Source organism: Zootermopsis nevadensis, unplaced genomic scaffold (genome assembly GCF_977971745.1).
Source record: "Zootermopsis nevadensis isolate Lab colony 2312 unplaced genomic scaffold, Znev_1.0 Znev_ptg000002l, whole genome shotgun sequence".
In the NCBI taxonomy this organism is placed as follows: Eukaryota; Metazoa; Arthropoda; class Insecta; order Blattodea; family Termopsidae; genus Zootermopsis; species Zootermopsis nevadensis.
Window position 1 is genome coordinate 17,318,477 of NW_028259134.1, and position 21,767 is coordinate 17,340,243.

General features: G+C 35.7%; 1 protein-coding gene across 4 annotated transcripts; it reads right to left on the reverse strand.

Annotated features, from left to right (window-relative positions):
- Positions 1-339: 339 nt before the first annotated feature.
- Msh6 (DNA mismatch repair protein Msh6) lies at positions 340-21,116 on the reverse strand. 4 transcript variants are annotated; one of them, XM_022068328.2, is made up of 27 exons: positions 20,861-21,116; positions 20,382-20,553; positions 20,013-20,172; positions 17,821-18,011; positions 17,250-17,360; positions 17,068-17,177; positions 16,843-16,974; positions 16,612-16,713; positions 16,214-16,387; positions 15,298-15,432; positions 14,826-14,961; positions 13,189-13,328; positions 12,759-12,893; positions 12,394-12,601; positions 10,902-11,107; positions 10,559-10,671; positions 9,639-9,794; positions 8,782-8,939; positions 7,982-8,091; positions 7,267-7,422; positions 6,811-6,945; positions 6,231-6,322; positions 5,012-5,144; positions 3,930-4,115; positions 3,096-3,273; positions 1,645-1,796; positions 340-1,156 (listed from the first exon to the last, which is right to left on the reverse strand). In XM_022068328.2, exons 1-27 carry the CDS (start codon positions 20,912-20,914, stop codon positions 881-883), a joined length of 4,011 nt encoding a protein of 1,336 aa, XP_021924020.1. In that variant the 5' UTR covers positions 20,915-21,116; the 3' UTR covers positions 340-880. The 4 variants fall into 4 exon arrangements, with proteins under 4 accessions (XP_021924020.1, XP_021924019.1, XP_021924017.1 ...); XM_022068327.2 differs by having other exon boundaries at positions 20,382-20,653; positions 20,861-21,115; XM_022068325.2 differs by having other exon boundaries at positions 20,382-20,642; positions 20,861-21,114.
- Between the last annotated feature and the right edge of the window lie 651 nt (positions 21,117-21,767).

The window sequence follows — 21,767 nt, forward strand, 5'->3', positions numbered from 1 at the left end:
CACTAAGAGGTTGCACTCTCTCACAGCTTGGACACAGGAATGGACTTAGGAGGGTCAGGATGGAGAACCACACACTTTCCAAGTGTATCATAACTGGAAATAAAAGAATAAATAGTGCAGTGCTTAAGGTACACCCATTTTCCTGGAAAGTACTGCCTAAAATCTGTGTATTATACTTCATTGAATATTGTAGTCCAAAAAATATGGTAACTGTATGGCTCAAGTGAGGTAGTGTGGTAAGGAACAAATTTGAATGAAGTTCTGGATTTGGAAATGGGGGGTTATCAGTTGGTCAGTGGACACCAGCTGACATGACTTTAAGGAATAAGAAATACAAAATCAATGTAACTTTTTCATTTCATAATTTTAAACACTCACAAAAATAATATATTCTTATCGTCATCTCTGTGGTATATCAATATAGTGTAAATGCTTGACATTATTTGTACTATTCTCCAATTACTTAACAAAGATTACCAGATATCATGTAAAAATAAATATACAGACAACAAATACTGATTTAATAAGACATTTTTTCTGTATATGAATATGGTAACAGAAGGAACAATGAATTATTCAACCTGACATAGCACACTTCACTAAATAATATGAATTGTATGAGTATTAAATAATTATACAGAATGATGAAGTACCTGTTTAAAGTATGTCTGGGAGGACAATGGATGTGAGTGGTTCAATCTAGAAATATCTTTACACTTGTATGATTTTTTTTTTTTGAAATTAATGAATGGCACACTTGAAGACCATTCACAATTCCTTCTGTAACTTACAATTATACAGCTGTAAATGAAAAAGAAAAGTGTTTAATCTAAAATATAAAGATGTTAAGAAAACAATATTCTTGCATATCAAAGGATATTCAAAGTGTTATCCGAACCTGTTCTATAAGTGAAGCTATATCTAATGGCTTCTGTTTTTTACCGAATAAATGCTGGAACAATTTTCTTTTATCCCCTTCTTTCTCAAGTTGGACAGCTTTGTTGTAGCCTGTGTGAATGATACCAGATGGAATTCCAGCAAGACGAGCAGCATTAAAACCATAAGACTTTGGACAAGCACCAGATGCAAACTTATAAAGGAAAGTCACAGTTTCCTCTGACAGATCTTCTTCATTCTCATTTTCCACCATGCATGCCTTAAAAAGACAGAGATACCAAAACATTATGGCTTATGTAGTGGAAACAACAAGATTTTTACTTCTCAGATCACAGACAGACATTATACTGACGAATCCTCTCAAATAAATGTGTCAGCTTCTACAATAATCGGTCACGTTGTGATCTGTGATGCCAAGATCAATTATTAGGACCTTCTTGGAAAATCAAATTTATTATTCTGCTGTCTACTATTTCCTGTTTAACTCCATGAAACAGAACAGTATCATTAATGTGTACTTTGAAATGCACATCTGAAAATACAATAAGAGACATTCTGATATTTTCCCTAAGCCCAAAAAGGACAGGCATTTTTTTGTATCAGCTGAGAGCATTACATTTAATAAAGGGGAGAAAGAAATAGGGGTTCAGTTTTGATTACCAAGTGAAATTGTAAATTTTAGCTCTACTACTTTGTTTCTAAAAGTAGTAACATTCAAACACTGAGGTCAACATGACCAAACCTTACCATATGGCCCAATGTGATATTTAGTGAATGTCTGAAGTCTTCTACCAAGGTGTGGTAATGTGTAGAAAACAACGTTCGGCATCCCAAATTACCCAATTCCTGCACAACAGATGCAGCAATTGCAGTACCATCATATGTCGATGTACCACGTCCTACAGGAAAGAAAAAAAATGACTACATATTCCTATTAAGGTCAGAGTATCAAGTTAAAAAAGAATAGATAACAAGAGTGTATGGTCTCGGAGGCATCAAGTTTAAAAAGAATGGATAACAAGAATGTATGGTCTCGGAGGCTCACTGACATATTCAATTATTCTCTTCTGATATACCATATCTTATTTATAGGCATTGGTATTTGTGGTATCATCATCAAATTAATTTGTATTTATTTCTAACCAACTAATAATGTCAGACCGGATTGTAATCAGTTCAAACCCCAATACTATTCATGGACAGTTTGATACTTTCCACACAGCACCCCAAGACAGTGGCTTAAAAAAGTCACAACTGCTTCCTCCCACATGCCATTTGGTTGTATTCAGTCACAAAAACTTCCTTGTCACAGAATGTGAAGGAAAAGAAGTTCCCACTGAAATCTAGGATGATCCAGTTTGAATCTTCACAACCTTTTCATCTAAAATTCACTTAATATTATCATCCCATCAATGCCTAGATATCCCACGTTTTCCAAAAACAATGTTGTTTCCTAATGCTCTACTCGTGTTCTCCCCATCTCATCCTTCCTGGTTTAATAACTAAGTCTATAATGGTCAAGAGTGAACATTTTGAACCTGCTCATCTTTTCATTTGATATTTCAGTTATTAGTGATTACTGGTACAACTAAAAAAAGAACAGTATTTTGACAGTGTGTAGATCTAGCAAGTATTTATGTCTATATCCACCAGACATTTCTTATATGATGGACTTCTGCTCTCCTTGGTGAATCACCATTTAGAATTAAAATAAGTCCAACTCGAGATTATGTATGGATAAACAAAGGCAACTTGAACATTTTGATACATGGCTAATCTAATAAAAAACATTGTTGATTTAGTAGTTGCATTTCTATAATGCATTTGTCCCCTCCCTCTATGGAAAACTCTTCCTCTCAAATCAACTCTAGAAGCAATGGCTAAACTCACTTTTATGGTACTGCTCACAGCTCCTATTTGTATGCACAGTGCTTTAGAACAAAATGATGACCTTGAAGGCAATCCTTCATTGCTGCATACAAGAAGAAATTGGAAGATGCCAGGTCTGGACTGAACTGATGGTTGCAGCAGTGTGACATGAGCTTGTACCTTATACTTATTACATTCAAACATTGAACTGCTAACTGGTATAAATCTAATGGCAAAAAATTATGTTTCAAAATTATGTATTCAGATCCACTGACTTTGCTGGCTCAACTCCATGTCTTGAAACCTTTTCTGATGACCCACTTACTCACCCAGTTCATCTACCAAAACAAGGGAATGTTTTGTTGCATGATGCAAAACTGCTGCAGTCTCACTCAACTCCACATAAAAAGTGCTCTCTCCTGCCATGATGTTATCATTTGCACCCAGACGAGTGAATACGCGATCTACAGGGCTGAGCTGACACACTGCAGCTGGGACATGGCAACCCTGCGATTAATAACTCTTCAGTTAATAACATCTTAATACATATCACACCATGATGTCCAAAGGGACAAATAACCTAAAGCATCTGGCACCTTAATGCGTTCTTTATGTGGTAAACTCCAATCTGCACAAATTATGCTCTTTCAACCTACTCACAGTAGTATAACCACTACTTTTAGTGTGGAGGAAATCTCCCAACCCTAATGTAGGTTAATGTAGCTTCAGGCATTTTTTGAAGTCCACAGTTCTCAGAATCGGTGGATTTGGAAGTACTCCAAAGATGGCTGTCAAGCTTTCTGACGCCATCACCGGGGTGACTACACATACCTGTTCTACAGTCTATGGAGTCTATACCACACTTCTTGAAAGAGGCTATTTTCAAGAAAGTAACCTATAACACATCTGAAAACAAAGTAAGTTTTTTCATAAAGGAAGTTCATCTAAAAATTTATATGGATAAATAGTTCCTTCTGAACACCTGTGTTGATCTGGAACTTGTAGATTAAAAAATGCAACAGATATTTGTTTGATCTATTGCAGTCTGACACTAGCTTATTTGCATTTAAATCTATAATACAGTCATGTACTATGTGTCATATTTATAAAGTTAATAAGAGTTTTGCAGAGATACAGAAAAAGACAAGTAGCAACATGCGTACCATATGTGCCATTACAACCAGAAGCCCAACTTGCCGCATAAGAGTAGACTTTCCTCCCATATTTGGTCCAGTTACTAGAACCAGACTAGCTTCATCTTCTCCACATCCAATCACAGTATCATTTGGAATGAATCCATCTATTGATGAAACACAAGGATGGCGACCATCTGTGATCTTCAAAAAGGGCTGCAAAAATAAGCATTAAATAATATTTTAAGATTGGAAAGTATTATTCAATAATTAATTTACATAAACAACTTCGCAAAAATATACTGGCAGCTTGAGCATAAAATATAGTGTAAATTATTATGTAACCTGACAATAATGCTGTGCCTTTTGTTAGCAAGGTTGTTGTTTCTTGGACTCACAGAAGCAGCAAAATATTGCTATTTCTACCGCAAACATAACAGAACATCAACTGTCAAATATAAGTTCTCACAAAATGACTGTTTCCTGGGCTGTTTCTTTATGTTGTCTGGTATAAGTTTACTGAGCTTCAGAGATGCTTGCTGCTTCCATTATCAGTGTGATCACCCTGATGACTGAGGCAGCAAGCACTTCTAAAATTCAGATGAACTCCCATCAGATTACACAATGACACAACCCATCAGAAAGTCATCTTCATACTCATTAAATGCTGTCCTTCCCTTCTGGAAGCTGTCGGTCTCCGCATCCCTGCTCGGAATCTGAGAGATTTTTCTATGTTCAGTTTTAGCCCCTTGTTCAAAAACAGTCCTTCTGCTAGATGCGCATCAGCTGCTAATGTTGTCTGCAGGGATTTGGACATATTCGAGACGAAAATTGTCACACTTAATCATATTCTATAATAGCATAATTTACTTAATTGATGCATGTTATTTTACAAATATCCTAATGTAGTAATTTTTTGTGTACTTTCAGTATCAATGTATTTTATATATTGCTTGTTTTACCTTTTATGTCTTACTGTATTTGTGAGTTTATCTCTGTGCTGTATCTGTAATTGGCCACCAGGCTGTTGATACAGCACACAAATAATAAAGAATTGAATTGAATTGAATTACTGTGCAAATCTGAATCTCACATAAAGTCCTCATACTTACCTTCATTTCTCCTGATGATATAACAAACTCTGGTATGCAAGTTTCACCACCTTCACTGCGAGCATATTCAGCAAGAGACAGGAGAACATCCAACACAGACAGACACTGTACTGCTGCATTCCATATTTCATAGCTACATAAAATAGCATATCCACAATCAGCACAATAAAAAACTCATTTACTTCAATCCCATAACTGTAGTGTATCATTACATACTTAATACTGAATAATTATTATTTCAGTATTTATATTAGCTTCATGAAGAAAACAAACACACAGTAAAAGAACTAAAAACACAAATCATATTGGACAAAACGTTTAAATACAAAACCAATTAGATTCAACATGTTGACACAACATAAGGAGACTTTCCAAACTTGGGGGGTGAGGCGGGAATACAAACAATATGGATCAAAAAAGCAAGAATGCTCTTTAACAGACTTCTGGATGATAACAATGAACTTTGTCAATACAATACTGAATTTAAAATGAAATCTTTCAAGAATGTCTTCTGTGTACGTGGTATATAATGTTTCCCCCATTTAAATGACATGTTTCTTCTCAAAACATTTTCCACTTCTAGTTCTGTCATATTTCACTATTTTCCCTGATGCTAATTAGGAACAATTATCTTGTGAGGCTGCCATGCTGTTGAATGTTTCATGCTCTGAACAAGATTTTGACACTTGCGGAGATGTTTCTCAGTTCTAAGCAGTCATACGGCTGTAAAAATATGTTCTGTAAATATAATACTGAGTATCTGGTAGAGTGTTGGTAATTTTGTGATTTGTGTTTATACACATATATAATAATAATCTAATTGTCGTGAGTTCAGATTGTCACCCAAAATTATATTCTTTTAGGAAACAGTGGAAAAATATTGTACAGCAAGAAGGTTAAAAAAGTGAAGTGCTAATTCAGTGTTAACAATGAATGGATGATCACACTGCAGATATGTTCATTCTTCAAGCATGAAGACTTCTGACAAAATTAAAGAAATTATAAAATTACTCTTTGAGCACTGCAAGATTAACTTTAGAAGCAACTGAGAGCTATGCTTTGTCTACATTCATACTGACAATATAATTCAACTCTCAATTACAACTAAAAAACAACGTAATTCAAGGTGCAAGGTGCCACTTTGTGTTCACAGAAAATAACCAAAGAACTGTATATGTCTGTGTGTGTAGGGTCGATTTTGTACATTTGAAATACTTACTCTGAACTAAATCTAGCAAATATCCTGCGATTCAGATCTTTTAAAACATTTTTCTCATGTTCTTCTGCAGCAATTTGACGAGACAGCAAATTCTAATCAAACAAGAAAGGGTGAAGTTATAGCAAAGAAATACAAACAGTAAAAACATTACAGAAATACAAACTTTGAAAGTTAAAAATAAATGTCTGTTGATTACAATATAATTTGTTTATAATATATTAACAGGTCTTGCTCTTTATTCATTAAATAACAGATTTTTCACAGGATTTTATATATAGTTACTTTTAATTTTGTGATGCGTCACTAAATTAGTCCACTGACATTTCAGGTACCTTTGAAGGATCAATCCCCAGAAATGACAGAATTCCTGTACAAATGTGGTTTGGCCAACTGAGTTTTTTCTTTTCTTCTTTCTTTCCTTTATATATATATATATATATATATATATAGAGAGAGAGAGAGGGGGGGGGGGGGGTCACCCCCCAAGATTTAAGCCTGAAATCCAAAGATCACATAATGGATCTTGGACTCTGAAATGCTGGAAATGTTAAAACTTCAGAAAACATGAATGAACACCTACCTTAGTTTCTGAAGTCCAGTACTTCTTGAATCCTTTTCTTTGTCCCTGCAATTCATAACCTTTTCCAGCTTTCTTGGTAAATGAATCAGGAACTTCAAGCTGGAATCTCTTCTTGTCAGATCCACAATAAGTCACCTAGATTACACAAATGAAATAAAACTAAGTTGAAGATACATGTATTCACCTGAGGCCTTAAAGGAAAATCTTACAAATAAAACAAAAAAATGTTTTAAGAAACAGAATTATACATCTGTAACCCATATATTTGCCTTAATATAATTACATTTTTGTGCAGTAGGAAATTGTTGTTCAGCATATTTTTTACAATTAAATCAGAGACTCATGTAGCTTTTATGTACAAACAGTACCAATTGGTGCTCTTGTTTCTTGCAACTTCAAATTCATTCCAAACACATATGCAAATCTCCACAATAATAAACTGATGTATACCATTACCTTACATCCAAAATACTTCTTTTGGCTGTTGAGGTATTCATCTAAATCAGTTTTTAATTCCTGTAATTCTTCTACCACAGAATCATATTCTGGATCAACACCTTTACTTGGGTTGATACGACCAGACTCCTTGGCCTCTTCATGATCAAATGCAGTCTGGAAGTATGCAAGAATACAAATGTACTTTCAAGTGTATAGTGAAATATACTAAGAGGGACCCAGACTTTCTTTACTAAATACTGAAATGGTAAATATAGAAAAAATACTTTTGTATATAGAATACATTTTAAAAGAAATACTTTGCAGCATGTGATTTGATAAAAATCAAACTTCAGTTATTTGAACATTGAAACAATGAACACTAGACAATTAATTCAGCTGTTAATAACACATTTAAGTTATTGGGTATTAAACCACTTTGAAATCTATGATTTGAAGCTTTCACGGTGGCTGTCATTAATAAAGTCTTCTCAGGTTATTAGCCGTGTTAGTTGGTGATCAATCGCCGACGTTTCGAGAATCATCTCTGTCCTCATTTTCAAGGCTGTTGACTGTGTGGCTCGTAACATGAACTAGTTTAAATGTCCTTGGACAGAGATGGTCCTCGAAATGTCGGCGATTGATCACCAACTAACACGGCTGATAGCCCGAGAAGACTTCACTTTGAAATCCATAACAAGCACTTTACAAATCAAACTCGAGACCCTCAAGTTACCTCAAAAAAATGAAGAGCTTCTGTCAGATTAGGAAATGACCCAGCTGGATTCTGCTGCTTATTACTAGTACACTGCACCAACAACTTTGAACTCAATGTTACATGTTCATCTGTGAACAGACACCACAGTCTCACTGAGTTTGTAAAATGAAATCATATATGGTACTTTAAAACACTTTTCATAAATTCTCATTAAGCCTTTTATGAGATAAGTAATGTAATTTTTTTTTTATTATTATTAGTGTTCTGTCTGATGACAGGTCTGTTTCCTCAGCAAATGATTCAGAAGTGGTTTGCCATTGCCTTCTTTTGTATGTAAGTTAGGATGCCATGGAGAAACCGGGGAAGTCCCGGAGGAAAACTCCGTGATACCTGGACCACGGCCTTGCCCAACACAAGTTATAAATTTAGGCACCACCGGGAATCGAACCCGGGACCCCAGGATTACAAGGCCAGCTTTCTAACCGCTAGACCATCATGGCGGTTAATGTAAAAATAATTTGTGTAAAGTATTTATATGATTTTTCTAGTATTAAAATATATTTTAGTGATTTTGGTGATGATTAAATAAAAGTCATGAAATTCCAGCTGACTGTAAAAGCACTGTAATCAGAATTACTTCTCTTCTTACTAGTCAACTGAACTGGGTTGGTTTGCTTTACATGGATTGTTCTTCTAAAAATGTCTACATAAAAATTAAATAAAAAATACTAACTACTTGCCACTAATCCCAATTATTAACTGAATTGATATTGTACATAACAACACATTGCACTCGAAGGAAACACTTCCATACAAACCTTGAAATAATGAAACTATCTTCTCTGCAGACTTGAAACCTGCCAAAGTTGATATGAAGTCTAGAATTTTCCTTTTTGAGTATATACGGTCCTCAAAGAAAATTGCTCGGCTATCTGGATGTGATTTGCTTCTTAATGCATTTCCCTGTGTGTGAATCCTATACAGACAAGCACAAAGCTCAACGTTTTAATAGTTTATACTGGTTTCTCTTCTAATGATTTATTACCAGGATTGTGAGCAGTAGCTTACATAATAATTAAGGTAAGAAAAAAAGAACTACGTATTATGAACTGCTACCAAATAGAAGAGGCAGAAATTGAATTTGCAAGACAAGAATGGGCCTGCGGAGAGGCCAGAAACAGCACAGAGCATAAGCAGTGAAGCTGTATCAAGGGAAAAGGTTGTGTTGAGAAGAGATGTTGAGAAGATTATGAATGGTTTACTGGACAGAAAAATGAAGATATAGCTATGGAATATTAAAAGCAGTGCCATATACAGTACAGGGCTTAGGAATTTAGTTGTTCCCCCATATCAGAAATGTATAGGACATGAAAGTAACCGCTCTTGTTTTGTTACAATATTTAGTTATGAAAGAAAGAAAGGAACAAATACACAACATTCATGTGAACATCATTAACTGATTTGTAAATTTAATGTGATAATATTTGTTTTGCACGTTACTAATAGCTAGTACCAGACCACATATCTGCTAAGTACATCAGATACATTTTTACTTAGCTAAACCTGTTCCATGTTGGTTGTCAAAACCAGTTAGATTTGAAACAAAAGTCCATGCATTAAGAAGTTTGGAGAAGGGAAGGACAGGAATTCTGCAGGCATAACAAAGCTGCATTACTTGCTAAGCAGCCTCTCTAAATCTGGCAGCTGACTAAGCATGTCTCTAGCTTCAGAAATCAGTGAAGGATTCTTCAGTAGCCAAGTGATAGCCTCTTGTCGAGCTGTAATGCCAGCTATGTCACACAGGGGACTGCACAGCCAATGACGCAATAACCTGTAACATCAGAAGATACTTCAGTGAAGTGATTAGGTTAGAAATAGCTCTTAATCCATGTTACTTATGAGAACTGCTCAAATATAACCCATTCTTGGTGTTGTTAGTGAATACGGCTGATCACAGATCAGGTAAACACATGGCTGTGTGCATGACTTGCAGGCATTTGACCATCAGCTATGCAACAGAATGAGCACATCAGAACAAATACAAACAGTGTAACAAGGTCAGTGATTAAGGCTCAGAGGCTGTTAAAACAGGAATGAGCTATAATTAAGTTTCTTGGTGCTAATCATTAGCAACCACAAAGAGAAAGCATCCCAGCATAATCTCAAAGGGTTTCATCATGTTGCATAACAATGGACATCCTCATGCGACTCACATTGTCCAGAACATGCTACATGCACTGGAAGATGTTGGACCACACCCAAACAGCCTGAACCTGTCACTTCATGACTTTCGGGTGTTCAGCCCCTTCAAAAAAGCACTAAAGGTTTGTAGATTTTATCAAAGGGGTCAAAGCTGCAGTGTAATGAATCCAGCAGAAATTTTCTGAGTTCTTTACAGAGGGGACCCACTGGTTGGTGCATGAATGGAATGCCTGTCTCAGCACCCATGAGGACAATTTTTAATGGCCTCTAATCCTTCAACCAGAATAACCTAAGAGGTTTAGTTTGAACAAGCCTCATACAGATTAAAATCCTGGTCAGAAAGTTAGATTCAAAATCTAATATCCTGTACTTAACAAGACCAAATAATATTACCTCTTTCCAAATGGTGTGCAGCAAAGGTCCAGTTTCTGCAGTAAAGTTCCATCATTTTCTCCAGAATGATCTTCAAGAATGCTCAAATTGTGAAGTGTTATGCCATCCAAAACCTATTGATAAAAATAAAGGTATGATAAAGCTCATTATTAACTCTCCAGAACACAAAACAATGCTCAGAACCTTTCTCATTTGGATATGGTTTCTATGTAACTCAGAGCACTGTTAACATATGGATAGATCTTTACGTCCTCAGAATTAATATCAATGTTCTCACAGCATTATGTACAGAAAAGGATTTAATAAACTGCAATACTCACAAATGTAGTATTTCAATACTTGCCATGTGCCTGCTGAAGGATGGTATAGGGACAACAGTTGCAGCAGGTTCCTTGGTACCTGCCAGATCTTGTGGCTGGTACAGTTCAAACCTTCCCATGGACAACAGCTGCTGATCCAAATAACTTTCCTTCAGATACCAAGCGCAAGCACCAAGTGCCCTCACAGCTAATTCATACTCATCATGGGCAGTGAGTCCCAAGGTATCAGCTGGCAATAAAATGGAAAGTACAGTACTGAAAACACATGTCTGGTTAATATACTTAACCAGATTTCTTTGTTTCACATGGAATGATAGAATTACAGTATTAATGTATATGTGTGTGTCCATCCAACCCTATCGGCTTTTGAACCAATTCATAGATTTTCATAAAACAACATAAATGTGACACCAATGGAGGCCACTCAACTTGCACTTCCTATTACCTACATGACAACTATGTGAACTTCTTAGGTGGAGGAAACACTACAGCCACTTAATTTAATACTCTGTGGTGACAGATCTTTGCGGAGTATGTAATTCACATCAAGATTACTTTTTTGTATAATATAAACCACCAAAATGACAGCAGTGAAATATCCACTACATCCAGCTTACTTCAGCAACACAGAATATTTCACCAATAAATCCCAAAGTCTATAAAAAATGTAGAAAAATTAAAATGTGTGTGGTGTTTCATGTATCTTATGGCCACAGACGTGCAACAAAGTCTAACAACTTTTGTGAAGAAATCTGTAGCCCAGATAATATGAACAATTTGTTTTGTTATTCAAGCTCGAAATGAGCATACACATGGGGAGAAGCTGTCTACATAGTTGCAGAGCTTTTTTTAAAGCCATTTACAGGACCTTCAGACATCACAACCATCATTCCCAACAATGCCACATATAGGAATGGATTTCTAAACCTGCACTGCCACAATTTCCTTTATATTTGCTGGCCATTCTCCCAAGCTTTTCTACTGATCTGGAGGGTCAATCTAGTTCTGAAAAGTAATTTTAATAAAGATTTCCAAATGTCACACAGTAATATCAGTAGGTAACACACCAGGGCACACTTACTGAATTATTCTATTACTTAAACTGTGTACCATTCAAAGTAAACAATTTACAACTTGTTATAAAATACCCTGTATTTATATGTCAGAATTACATGCATGCTAAAATTAAAAGTTTCAGGCAATTCAGTCCATATAACTTGAAACGGTCCTAACAATGAGTTCAGTAAAGCTATTTCTCTTGATCCATTGCTCAACATTCTAAAATAAAACCACAACATTTCAGCAACTGGCTCTGCTCCCATCTTAAGGTGATAATGCCTATTCTGTTGGGCCCAACAGAAGGAGCTAATCCAAATCCCAGAGATTCAGCTGATATTCAGATCCTTATTTTAGTGCCTTACACATTTGTATCTTGCTATAATACATTTTATTTTGCAATTAGTGGTTAAAACCCTTTTCTGTATCACAAATTACCCACCCGTAACAAAGACTTACCTTCATTCAAAAATTGCTTCAGTGTCTCTGGCCACTTCACTCCTGAAGATTCTGAGGAGAAATAACCCCCTTCTGCCAATGTTGTCAGTGTCTTGTGAGAATTCCAGAATTCAGTTTCAGAAGCAAGGGATTCTTTTAGTACTGAAGCTAATGATGAATTAAGCAACTGCAAAGTCTTTTCTGACAAAGCTCTCTTCTCATACAATACCTGATGGAACATAATATATATCATTTCAACTCTTAATACTTTAATTATGTCCAACTAAAATGTAGGCCTATTATTACAGCTTATGAAGCTCAGCACAACTTTCAGCAAATATTTAATTAAAGTTTATGAGGTATATGCTGAATTTTGAGAAACATACCTGCACAGGAGGATGGTGGGCAAACAGAGTCCTCAGACGTGAAGAGTGTCTGTCATCAACAAACTGTCCTAAATGAAATACCCCAATTGATGTGTCAATAAAACATATTCCGTATGAGATACAATCCCCTGTATACTGTAAATAGAGAGATGTAGTAATACATAAGTTCCAATCTATTTTGGATGAATTCATCAATAAAAATAGGTATTATGCAATATACATTAAAACAAAACAAACAAGCTGAATTCTGACAGTATCTCCATGAAGTTACAAAGTACTAACCAAGAGAAATATGCTAAAAAGACCTTTTTAGTAACATGTTATGGTAAAAAAAGCAACTTCTGGTCCTGAAATCACTGTTTTGAAGTGTTGAACTTACAATTTTTTCCTAATGTTCTAACATAAATTAATAGTTATTATTTAAGCTTACCTTTTCAGTGAGAGCAAGAAGATAATTATTTTCTGCATCACTTACACCTCCATCAATAACACTGAAGACTCTTGTCCCTTTTGCTGTGATCTGGCATATTTCTCTTTTCACTACTTTATCAAATTTGCTAACTTTTGCCACTGAAATTAAAATATTATTTAACATAATACAAACAACTCTCTACTGTCCAACCACTGGTTACACTTGTTGCAGACCTTATTTTAAAACATACAGAATCCTTGCATATTTCTGCAAACCACATCCTGTGCAGAAAAGGTAAGTCTGTAGTACACCATAATACTCTCAATAATACAGTGAAACCTCTATCCATCGTTCCCGGAACTATCGTTTTCCCGGATGCATCGTCCGTTTTGTTCGGTCCCGAATACATCCCATATAAAATAATGTTACATTTTCCCGCTTCTATCGTTCCTCGAACTATCGTTTTATCGCATCGATCGTTCAAAAATCTTAGTCCCGGCCCACAATTTTCCCGCAATGATCGTTTCTGAGAATTCAAAATGCTGGGTTTAGAGATAAATTAATACCGAAAGACGCATAATGTTTTTGGAATACACAGTAGCGGTAACCTGTTATGTCGCCCAACCAGCACATTCTTTTGGAATGAGGGTCAGCGGTGCAGGGGTGATAGTTGGAGTGAATGGCGGTGCTCATTGTCAGAAATTTTACGATTTTAATTAGGGTGCACTCATATTTCGTTCCAGCGATGCCAGATGGCATGTGCAGTGTGAATTTCTTCACAAATGCTTTTATTATAAGTACAAAGGAAAGGCTGGCGGCACTTTTCATTCTTCTGGTTTATCTCGTTTCCAGCGGTTCAGGGTCTTCTACAGTTACGTTTCGTTGAGTTCGGCAGTAATAGTATTTCCATTCTTCCTGTTATTGTCCGCAAAGGGGGTTGGAGCGGTGAGGAAGAGGAAGACGACGAATGCGAGCCCGAAGCTTTGCCGAGTTTTGCCGAAGCACACGCTGCATTGGCGAAAGTGAAGTCGTTCTTTTATGCGCTTAATATTAGTGAACGTGACGAAGAAAACATTTTGAACGTGGAAAGTGCTCTGTTTGGTCTAAAACGTAAAGTTTCAACAAACCAGTTGTCCATTAAAGACTTTTTTGGTAAAAAGAAGTAACTTTGAAAGAGAAACATTGTTTTTTTTTAAATTTTTAATGCTTTCCCGCATCTATCGTTTTCCCGCATTCATCATTTTTATTTCCCACCCCCGCCGAAAACGATGCATCGAGGTTTCACTGTAATAACTTTTACACTGTGTATGAGTTGAGATTTTCAGTGGTGAGTCTGAAGATTGCTGTCTTCTGGATTATTGCGCCATGTAGTCTGGTAGATCTACCAGCCTACACGGCGCAATAACCCAAAGACAGCAATCTTCAACTTTGACACTGTTTTCCACAGACATATTTCTTAAAGAATCCTTTAAATACAAAGCATGCAATTTCTATCTTAAAAATTCTGTTCCTTCTGGTAAAACAGTATGCATTTATGATTTTTTAAATCAGTGAAATAAACCTATCCTGTGGTCATGAAGGGTTTATTTTACTACAGAGGCCTAATAATAGCAGTTTCCTGTCTGTGTAATTGCTACATCAAGGTACTGACTTACTTCCTTTACAGCGCTCCCCCATCATGTCCGGTGTCTCTGTCTGCTCAACACGAGCCACTTTGTAGCCTTTCTCTATAAGGCTACTGGAAAATCTCCCATAGGCTATTTCAGGAAATCCAGAATGTGCATTATCTCCCTACAATGGAGGCAGAATTACATAACTAATGCATCAAATTCTATGGTAGTACAGAATTACAATTAAAACACATGCATATGTATATGCAGAACATATCAGATTCAAGTAATTTTTTTGTCAATCAGTTTTCTCAAAATCTGAAAAACTGAAGGCAAGAGGTCACTTTCAGAAATCTAAGCACAGCTGGGAGGATAATATTAAAATTTATCTTAAATAAACAGAATGAGACTAGGGACTGAATTCATGTAAATTCTTCTTTACATCTTACTGTCATGTTATTGCTATAAATATTTAATTCACGAAGAAGATTCTATTTATTCAAATAAATATACCAACCTTCATGTACTGCAATCCAAGCTCGTTCACACCTGTCACAGCATCCATGTGGTACAGTTCATAAAATTTCCCAAGTTTGAAGAACAGAATACAATCAAAGTGCTGGGACTTCATCTCCCACCACTGTCTCAGTGCCTGAAAAGTAACATCAGAATCTCATTTCAGAGAAATTCAGTATAAAGCATTTTCCATAGCAAAGTATGTTTTCACAAATTTCTGTAAAATAACCTATACAAGTCACATTAACAGAATTCAGTTCAAAATGTTATGTTCTCTTGTATTTTCCAGTACTAAGCACAGAACTGTTGAGATTACCATGTTACAAGCTGTTGAATAAATTACTGTACTGGATAAAAAGGAGAAAAATGAGCTCTTACAAACATTTTGTTCCCGCCAACACCTAATTAGAATTTTTTTCATTTCATTTCAACTGTAAATATGACAACCACTGATTTTTTTTACTGAAAAGTAAAGTAAAACTATTTCATACTTTGGTATATGCAATAATATTATTTTTGACATCACTGTCAACAGTACTTTGTGTTACACTTAAATAAAAAAAATATCTATATTAATTATGCCACCTACATTATTTTTTCTCCTGAAACAGCCCATGCTGGGATACTGAAAATCCTGTTTGTCCTGATTATAAGAACCAAACAATAAATAACAAAACATGACAGAAGTTTCCAGTATGCTGTGTAAAAATTCATATCATATGGGTATGATGAGAGTCACTAAAAAATAATAAAGTTTATGACATTTCAACATGTCCAGTTAGCATGCAGCTAGATCATGACTTTTCTTTATTAACATATCATGCAAGCAACAAATGGATTACACATCACCAACACCATCATCAGCTATACAGCTTCAACAAAATGTATAGAAAATAAAGTTCTAGTTAATCACTTACAGGAGTCAGATTCCTTTTAAATTCTTCAGGTACAAAGAGTGTCTTGGGATCATAATCAGGATCTGCAGGAGTTCGTCTCTTAGCATCACGAATTTTATTTGGTTTCAAAAAATCAAGCTTCAAATGAGGCCATGGTTCTGAACTTACAGTTTCAGCTTGTTTAGCTTCTGTGTTCTGCAAAAAATTACATTTGTGAATGTGTTTCAAATGTTTACATCCCATGTAACAACATTTACTAATAATGGAAAGGAAGATAGATTATTTCCTGAGAAGTCAGTAGTTATTCAACTGTAATCAACAGCATAGCCTTAAATATTTCTGCCCTGAACTACACTGCAGTAATTTTCATGATGGATTTAATAACGCACTTGTGATTTTATTTCATATTTTGTCCTTACCTCCTTGGATGAAAATAATGCTAATTTCACTTTTGTTCCATCCTTAACTGTCTGGGAAGGTGAAGAGAAGATTTCAAGGTCATTCCTTTTTACAGCAGAATTCTGTAAAAATGAATAATTAAAATAACTAAACTCATGGTCATGAATCCTAAATAAAACACATAGATTCACTGTTTGGCTGATCTTAAGCTTGAAAAACTTAAAATCAAATTAATCAATCATCAAGTTTACCTCTTCAGAAGGAAATACAGCCAACTTTGCTCTTGTTTCCTTGCTGACTTCATTTGATGGTGTTGAATTTAGATCAACACTTTTACTCTTCTTCGATGATTTACTACATGAAGATCGTTTTCGTTTATTTACCTGGAAAAAACAAAATAAAAACATATTCAATGCAATAGGTTTCAACCTTTATAAATAAACAGATTCCATAATTCATTTTATAACAAAATCCACCTTTACAGGAGTTCCCTCTTCAGATCCTTCAACACTTTCGATGCCTGATACTTCATCAGATTCGATACCAGAACTTGCAGACTCTGACAGCACATCAAGCTCTTCCTTTTCTGGAAGTATTGCAGAAATTCATTAGGTCTCCTTGAAAAACAATGTACCACATATAATTTTACATTACTTACTTGGTTTGTATTCATCCTCTGAATCCTCGCTATCCAGTACAAGGATCCGTCTCTTCTTCAGTGGAGGACTTGGATCTTCTTGAGCAACTTCTTGGTCCTTCTTGTTCACACCTGTACACAACAAATACAACACCGATATTACATCGTATAATTACTCTGCCAATGTTCTGTCTGTTCTAGAACAAAATACTTCCCTATTTTGATATACAGAGCAGAAACTTGTATAGAATAAAATATATATAAACAAATTACAAACAGTAAACATGAAGTTTTTAAGGAGAGTTAAGAAATTAAGAAAAATAAAAATGTATGGTATTAGAACAAGATGGAAATGCAATTAAAAAAGAAAAAAGGTGACAACTGGGAGACCAAGCAATGAGCCATACCAAGTGAGCAAAGATAAACAGAACAGTACAAAAGGAGTAGACACACATACAAAAAAAAGTTTTGATGGAAATGTCAATGGATGATAACACTATAATTATTTCTCCTCCTGATTTTCATCTCCTCACAAAATTTCACTAATATTTCAAAGATGCAGTCAGATGATAATGACAGGGAGAATTTAAACCTTCAGCTTCTTCTTCATCTTCACATTCTGTGTCACTAGCTGAATCATCAGGATAATCAACAATGAGTTCACTGCGCTCCAAATTTGAAAGCTTTAAAGCAGAATCAGCCTGGTTACAGGCTGTTCTCCATTTGTCTTTGTCTTTAATTGGAGCTAGCTTCTTCATTCCATCTAGATACATCTCCACATACCTATAAAATAAAGCAAATTTTCACTAAAATAAATACAAAAAACTGTAATAACTCAGTTTACCCTCACAATATAGTGACCAGTTATGCATGCAACTTCGGTTCACATGTTTATAGTTGCCCCCTGAAAAGTTATTTTACTCATATTTTAACAGACTTTTATAATTCTCCAACAAATCCAAATTTGTTGTCTTCAGGGTTTCAAGGCTGAAGATCAATGTGTAACTTCAGTTTTCAAGGGTGAGTCACATCTAATATTGAGAATTCACACAGAAGACGGCTACTGCAATGTTGGTGGAAATGTTGGACAATCCTAAACATTTGATATAGCTTACATCCCTTAAAAGTCAGTTAAATAAACACAAATTTGGTGACAGGGTAGTTGGTTTACTTTAATTCACTTCACTAGTAAAGGCCTGCTGAAATCCAACAAGGAATGATTTATTATGATTTATTTTGTATCACTACTTACACCCTTTCATCCTTCCCTATACTGTTTTTCCTCCTTTCTACCAAATTCCTTTCACAACCCTTTCAACTCAGAACAACGAAAAATATCAGCAGTAACATTATTTCAGCATTTTCAGTACTTCTAAAAACTGCCTAGTGGTAGCCAGGGCTATGGAGTTGGAAGCAATTTTAGGTGGAGTTGGAGTTGGTAAAAATGTACCGACTCCGACCTCGATATAAAATCTTAAGAACAATTTCTATACCGTGTGAGCCACCGGCAGCCTAACGCTTAGGAAGATTCAATGACACGTTGAGCCACATGGTGTGGGAATAATGCTGTGTAACTTTGGCTCGGTACCTTAAGAATACAAACTGTCTACAAATCAACCAATTTCTGCAATAACCATTAGACATATATTTAAATATAGGTTATAAGTTAAAAAAGTAGGCTAATGATTCACGTGGTGGTGATGAAATCTCTTAATGGTGCCATTTACCACTTTAGTAGGTTTACCCTTATACATATTGGAACAAATGTCTGAAGACATACATCCTAAGGCTGTGCTCAGCTACAAACCTAGCGGGAAAAGAGATCAAGGTCGGCCAAGAAGATGGGAAGATCAATTTGAAGCAGGAACAGGCATTAGTGCCTAATCCATGATGATGAATACATATTGAGCTTTAATGAAGGAGTCAGAGATTTTAGTACCAACTCCACAGCCCTGGTGGCAGCAGCATTTATTAAACAGAAAAGTCTGCCACTTAATGTCATTACTGAGAATATGGTCAGCCATGCATAACACACAATCACTGTATTTTTTGCGTGTTTTAATATATATATCATCTACTTCATGCTTGAAATAAATAAATTCTTAATACACCAACTCTCAAAAACTGACTGGCTGAAGGGTATATGACAGTAGACATGCAATAGCATCCAAAACTCGGCCACCAACGTTCATGTCAGTTGCTTTACATGGTATGGAATTCTTCCTTGAACATTTGATATTCTTCTGAGTAAAAATAAGAAATTCTCTATTGTCACATCATTTCATTACTGTGTACAGTAAAACACAAAACTGGAATCTGTCCTGAAATACTCCAACCCAGTTTACACCTTCACAACCAATTTATTCACGGGCCACTTAAATTCTACCTTCTCGTGAATGTCAGATCTCCCAAGTCCCTTTCACCTCCTCCTTTGAGGTTGGCAACCAGAATCTTATATGCACCTGTTTCAATATCTGACCGTTATTCCTCTGCACAACAAAATTCATAAAAAACTAATTTTTTGGACTTTGTTATATGCCAGCTTCTTACCTATCAGTTAGAGGCAATGAAAATGTAACATACTATATCAAGCCATATCCCAGGATTATTCTGAATGTTTACTTAACCAGACAACCAGGGGTTTCCACTGGCAAATGAAACCTTTCAATAAGAAAGTCTGCTATTTCATACTTGTAGACAGCCTGAACATGACATTTCAACATTAACTCTGACAGAATGTTAGTACTGCCACATTTAGTGAAAATATTTTACATTTGTACATACTTCTTGTGGATCCATGCTCTTGTAGGTGGATCATCAAAGAACTGAACATGAATGTCATTTTCTTTAACATGAGTTTTCAATCTGGGATGATTACAGACCAAACTTGGCCACCAAGGATATCCATCTAACTTTGACCAAACTATATCATAAACACCAAACTCTGAAAAAGGAAATGCAGATACAGTGAAATAGTTCTACTGATATGGTAACAGTTGAATTAATTATATTATTATTACGTACTATCAACCCCTTATTTCAAGATTTCTAATAGGAATTCTGTATACCATTTCATTCTATCAGTCCACACATACACGCATACCTATTAATTCTATAATTACAGTACCTGAAAATATATTAAGTTTCAATTACCTTTTCCTTTATTCTGTTCCTTGCCATGTGTTACTGAAGTTGCTGTTTCAACGATTTTCTTACTACCTTTCTTTGCTGGTGTCTTTTTAGTGCCTTTCTTGCTTGCTGATGAAGGGGTAGCTGCGCCAGCTTTTCCCAAAAAATTATCGTTTGTTTGAAGTGAACCTCCATTCTGTAATTTCGATTGTATGGGAGACTTCGTAAAATAATTAAAAAGTGTATTTTTCTGTGCCATATTGACCTCAACTTCTTACATCTCACCTATAAAAAAACTATTAGTTACACTAAACACGTGAATATACATTTCTGAATAATCTTTGCCCTAGCTTCTCACATGCCACCTATCAAAAATAAATAGCTATTAATCACACAAAGATGTGAATGAAATGTTACAATATATTACGTTACAAACATTACATACTAAATTTCTAGTTTCTGGAACATGTTCACGTATAAATTTCAGCTTATTTCATACACACCTGCACACAATTACAATATTCCCGGCCGATGGCGGGTAAAATCATGGGTACCATCCTTCATTTGGACAAAAATACCGCAACGTACATTGCACTAAGACGTTTAATAAATCTGTTCGTGAGAACGTTGTTTGATTGAGACATTGCTGTAACGTACTAAAAACATGCAATAGCGAGAAAATAAAATAACTTTATCACTCAATAAAATTCAGTGAAATATCTTTTGCTGCTAAATATTTCTTCATTGTGGGACATTTCTTCTCAAACTACAATGAAATTTCTTCTACAGTCCACAGACCAGGAGAGCAGCCCTGCTAAGAATGCGACATATGCGCATGCGCAAGATTTCGCAGTGTGTGACGAGCTGCTACTAGCCAACCTAAAAGCATTACACCCACAAAACAGGTGCACTCACTACACTAATAAAATAACTAAATAGATGGCTTACGGAACCCGAAGGTTCATCACCGAATTAACCAAAGCCCTCCACCGGACTCTGTCCTGGGCCAACAAAATCCAGTTTCCTTCAACTCCTATCTCCCATAGATCCCGCCTGAGATTATCCTCCCATCTACGTCTAGGTCTCCCCAGCGGTCTCTTCCCTTCAGGTTTCCCAACCAGTACCCGGTGCACACTTCTTGTCCCATCCATGCGCGCTACATGCCCAGCCCATCTCATTCTTCTCGACTTAATCACCCTGACAATACTGGGGGAGGAGTACAGATTTTTAAGCTCATCATTATGCAGTTTTCTCCACGCCCCATCGTCTTCCCTCTTAGGCCCAAATATCCTCCTCAACACCCTGTTCTCAAACACCTGCAATCTGTGTTCCTCCCTCTGAGTGAGAGACCATGTTTCGCACCCATACAAAACAACAGGTAAGATTATTGTTTTGTATACTTTAATTTTC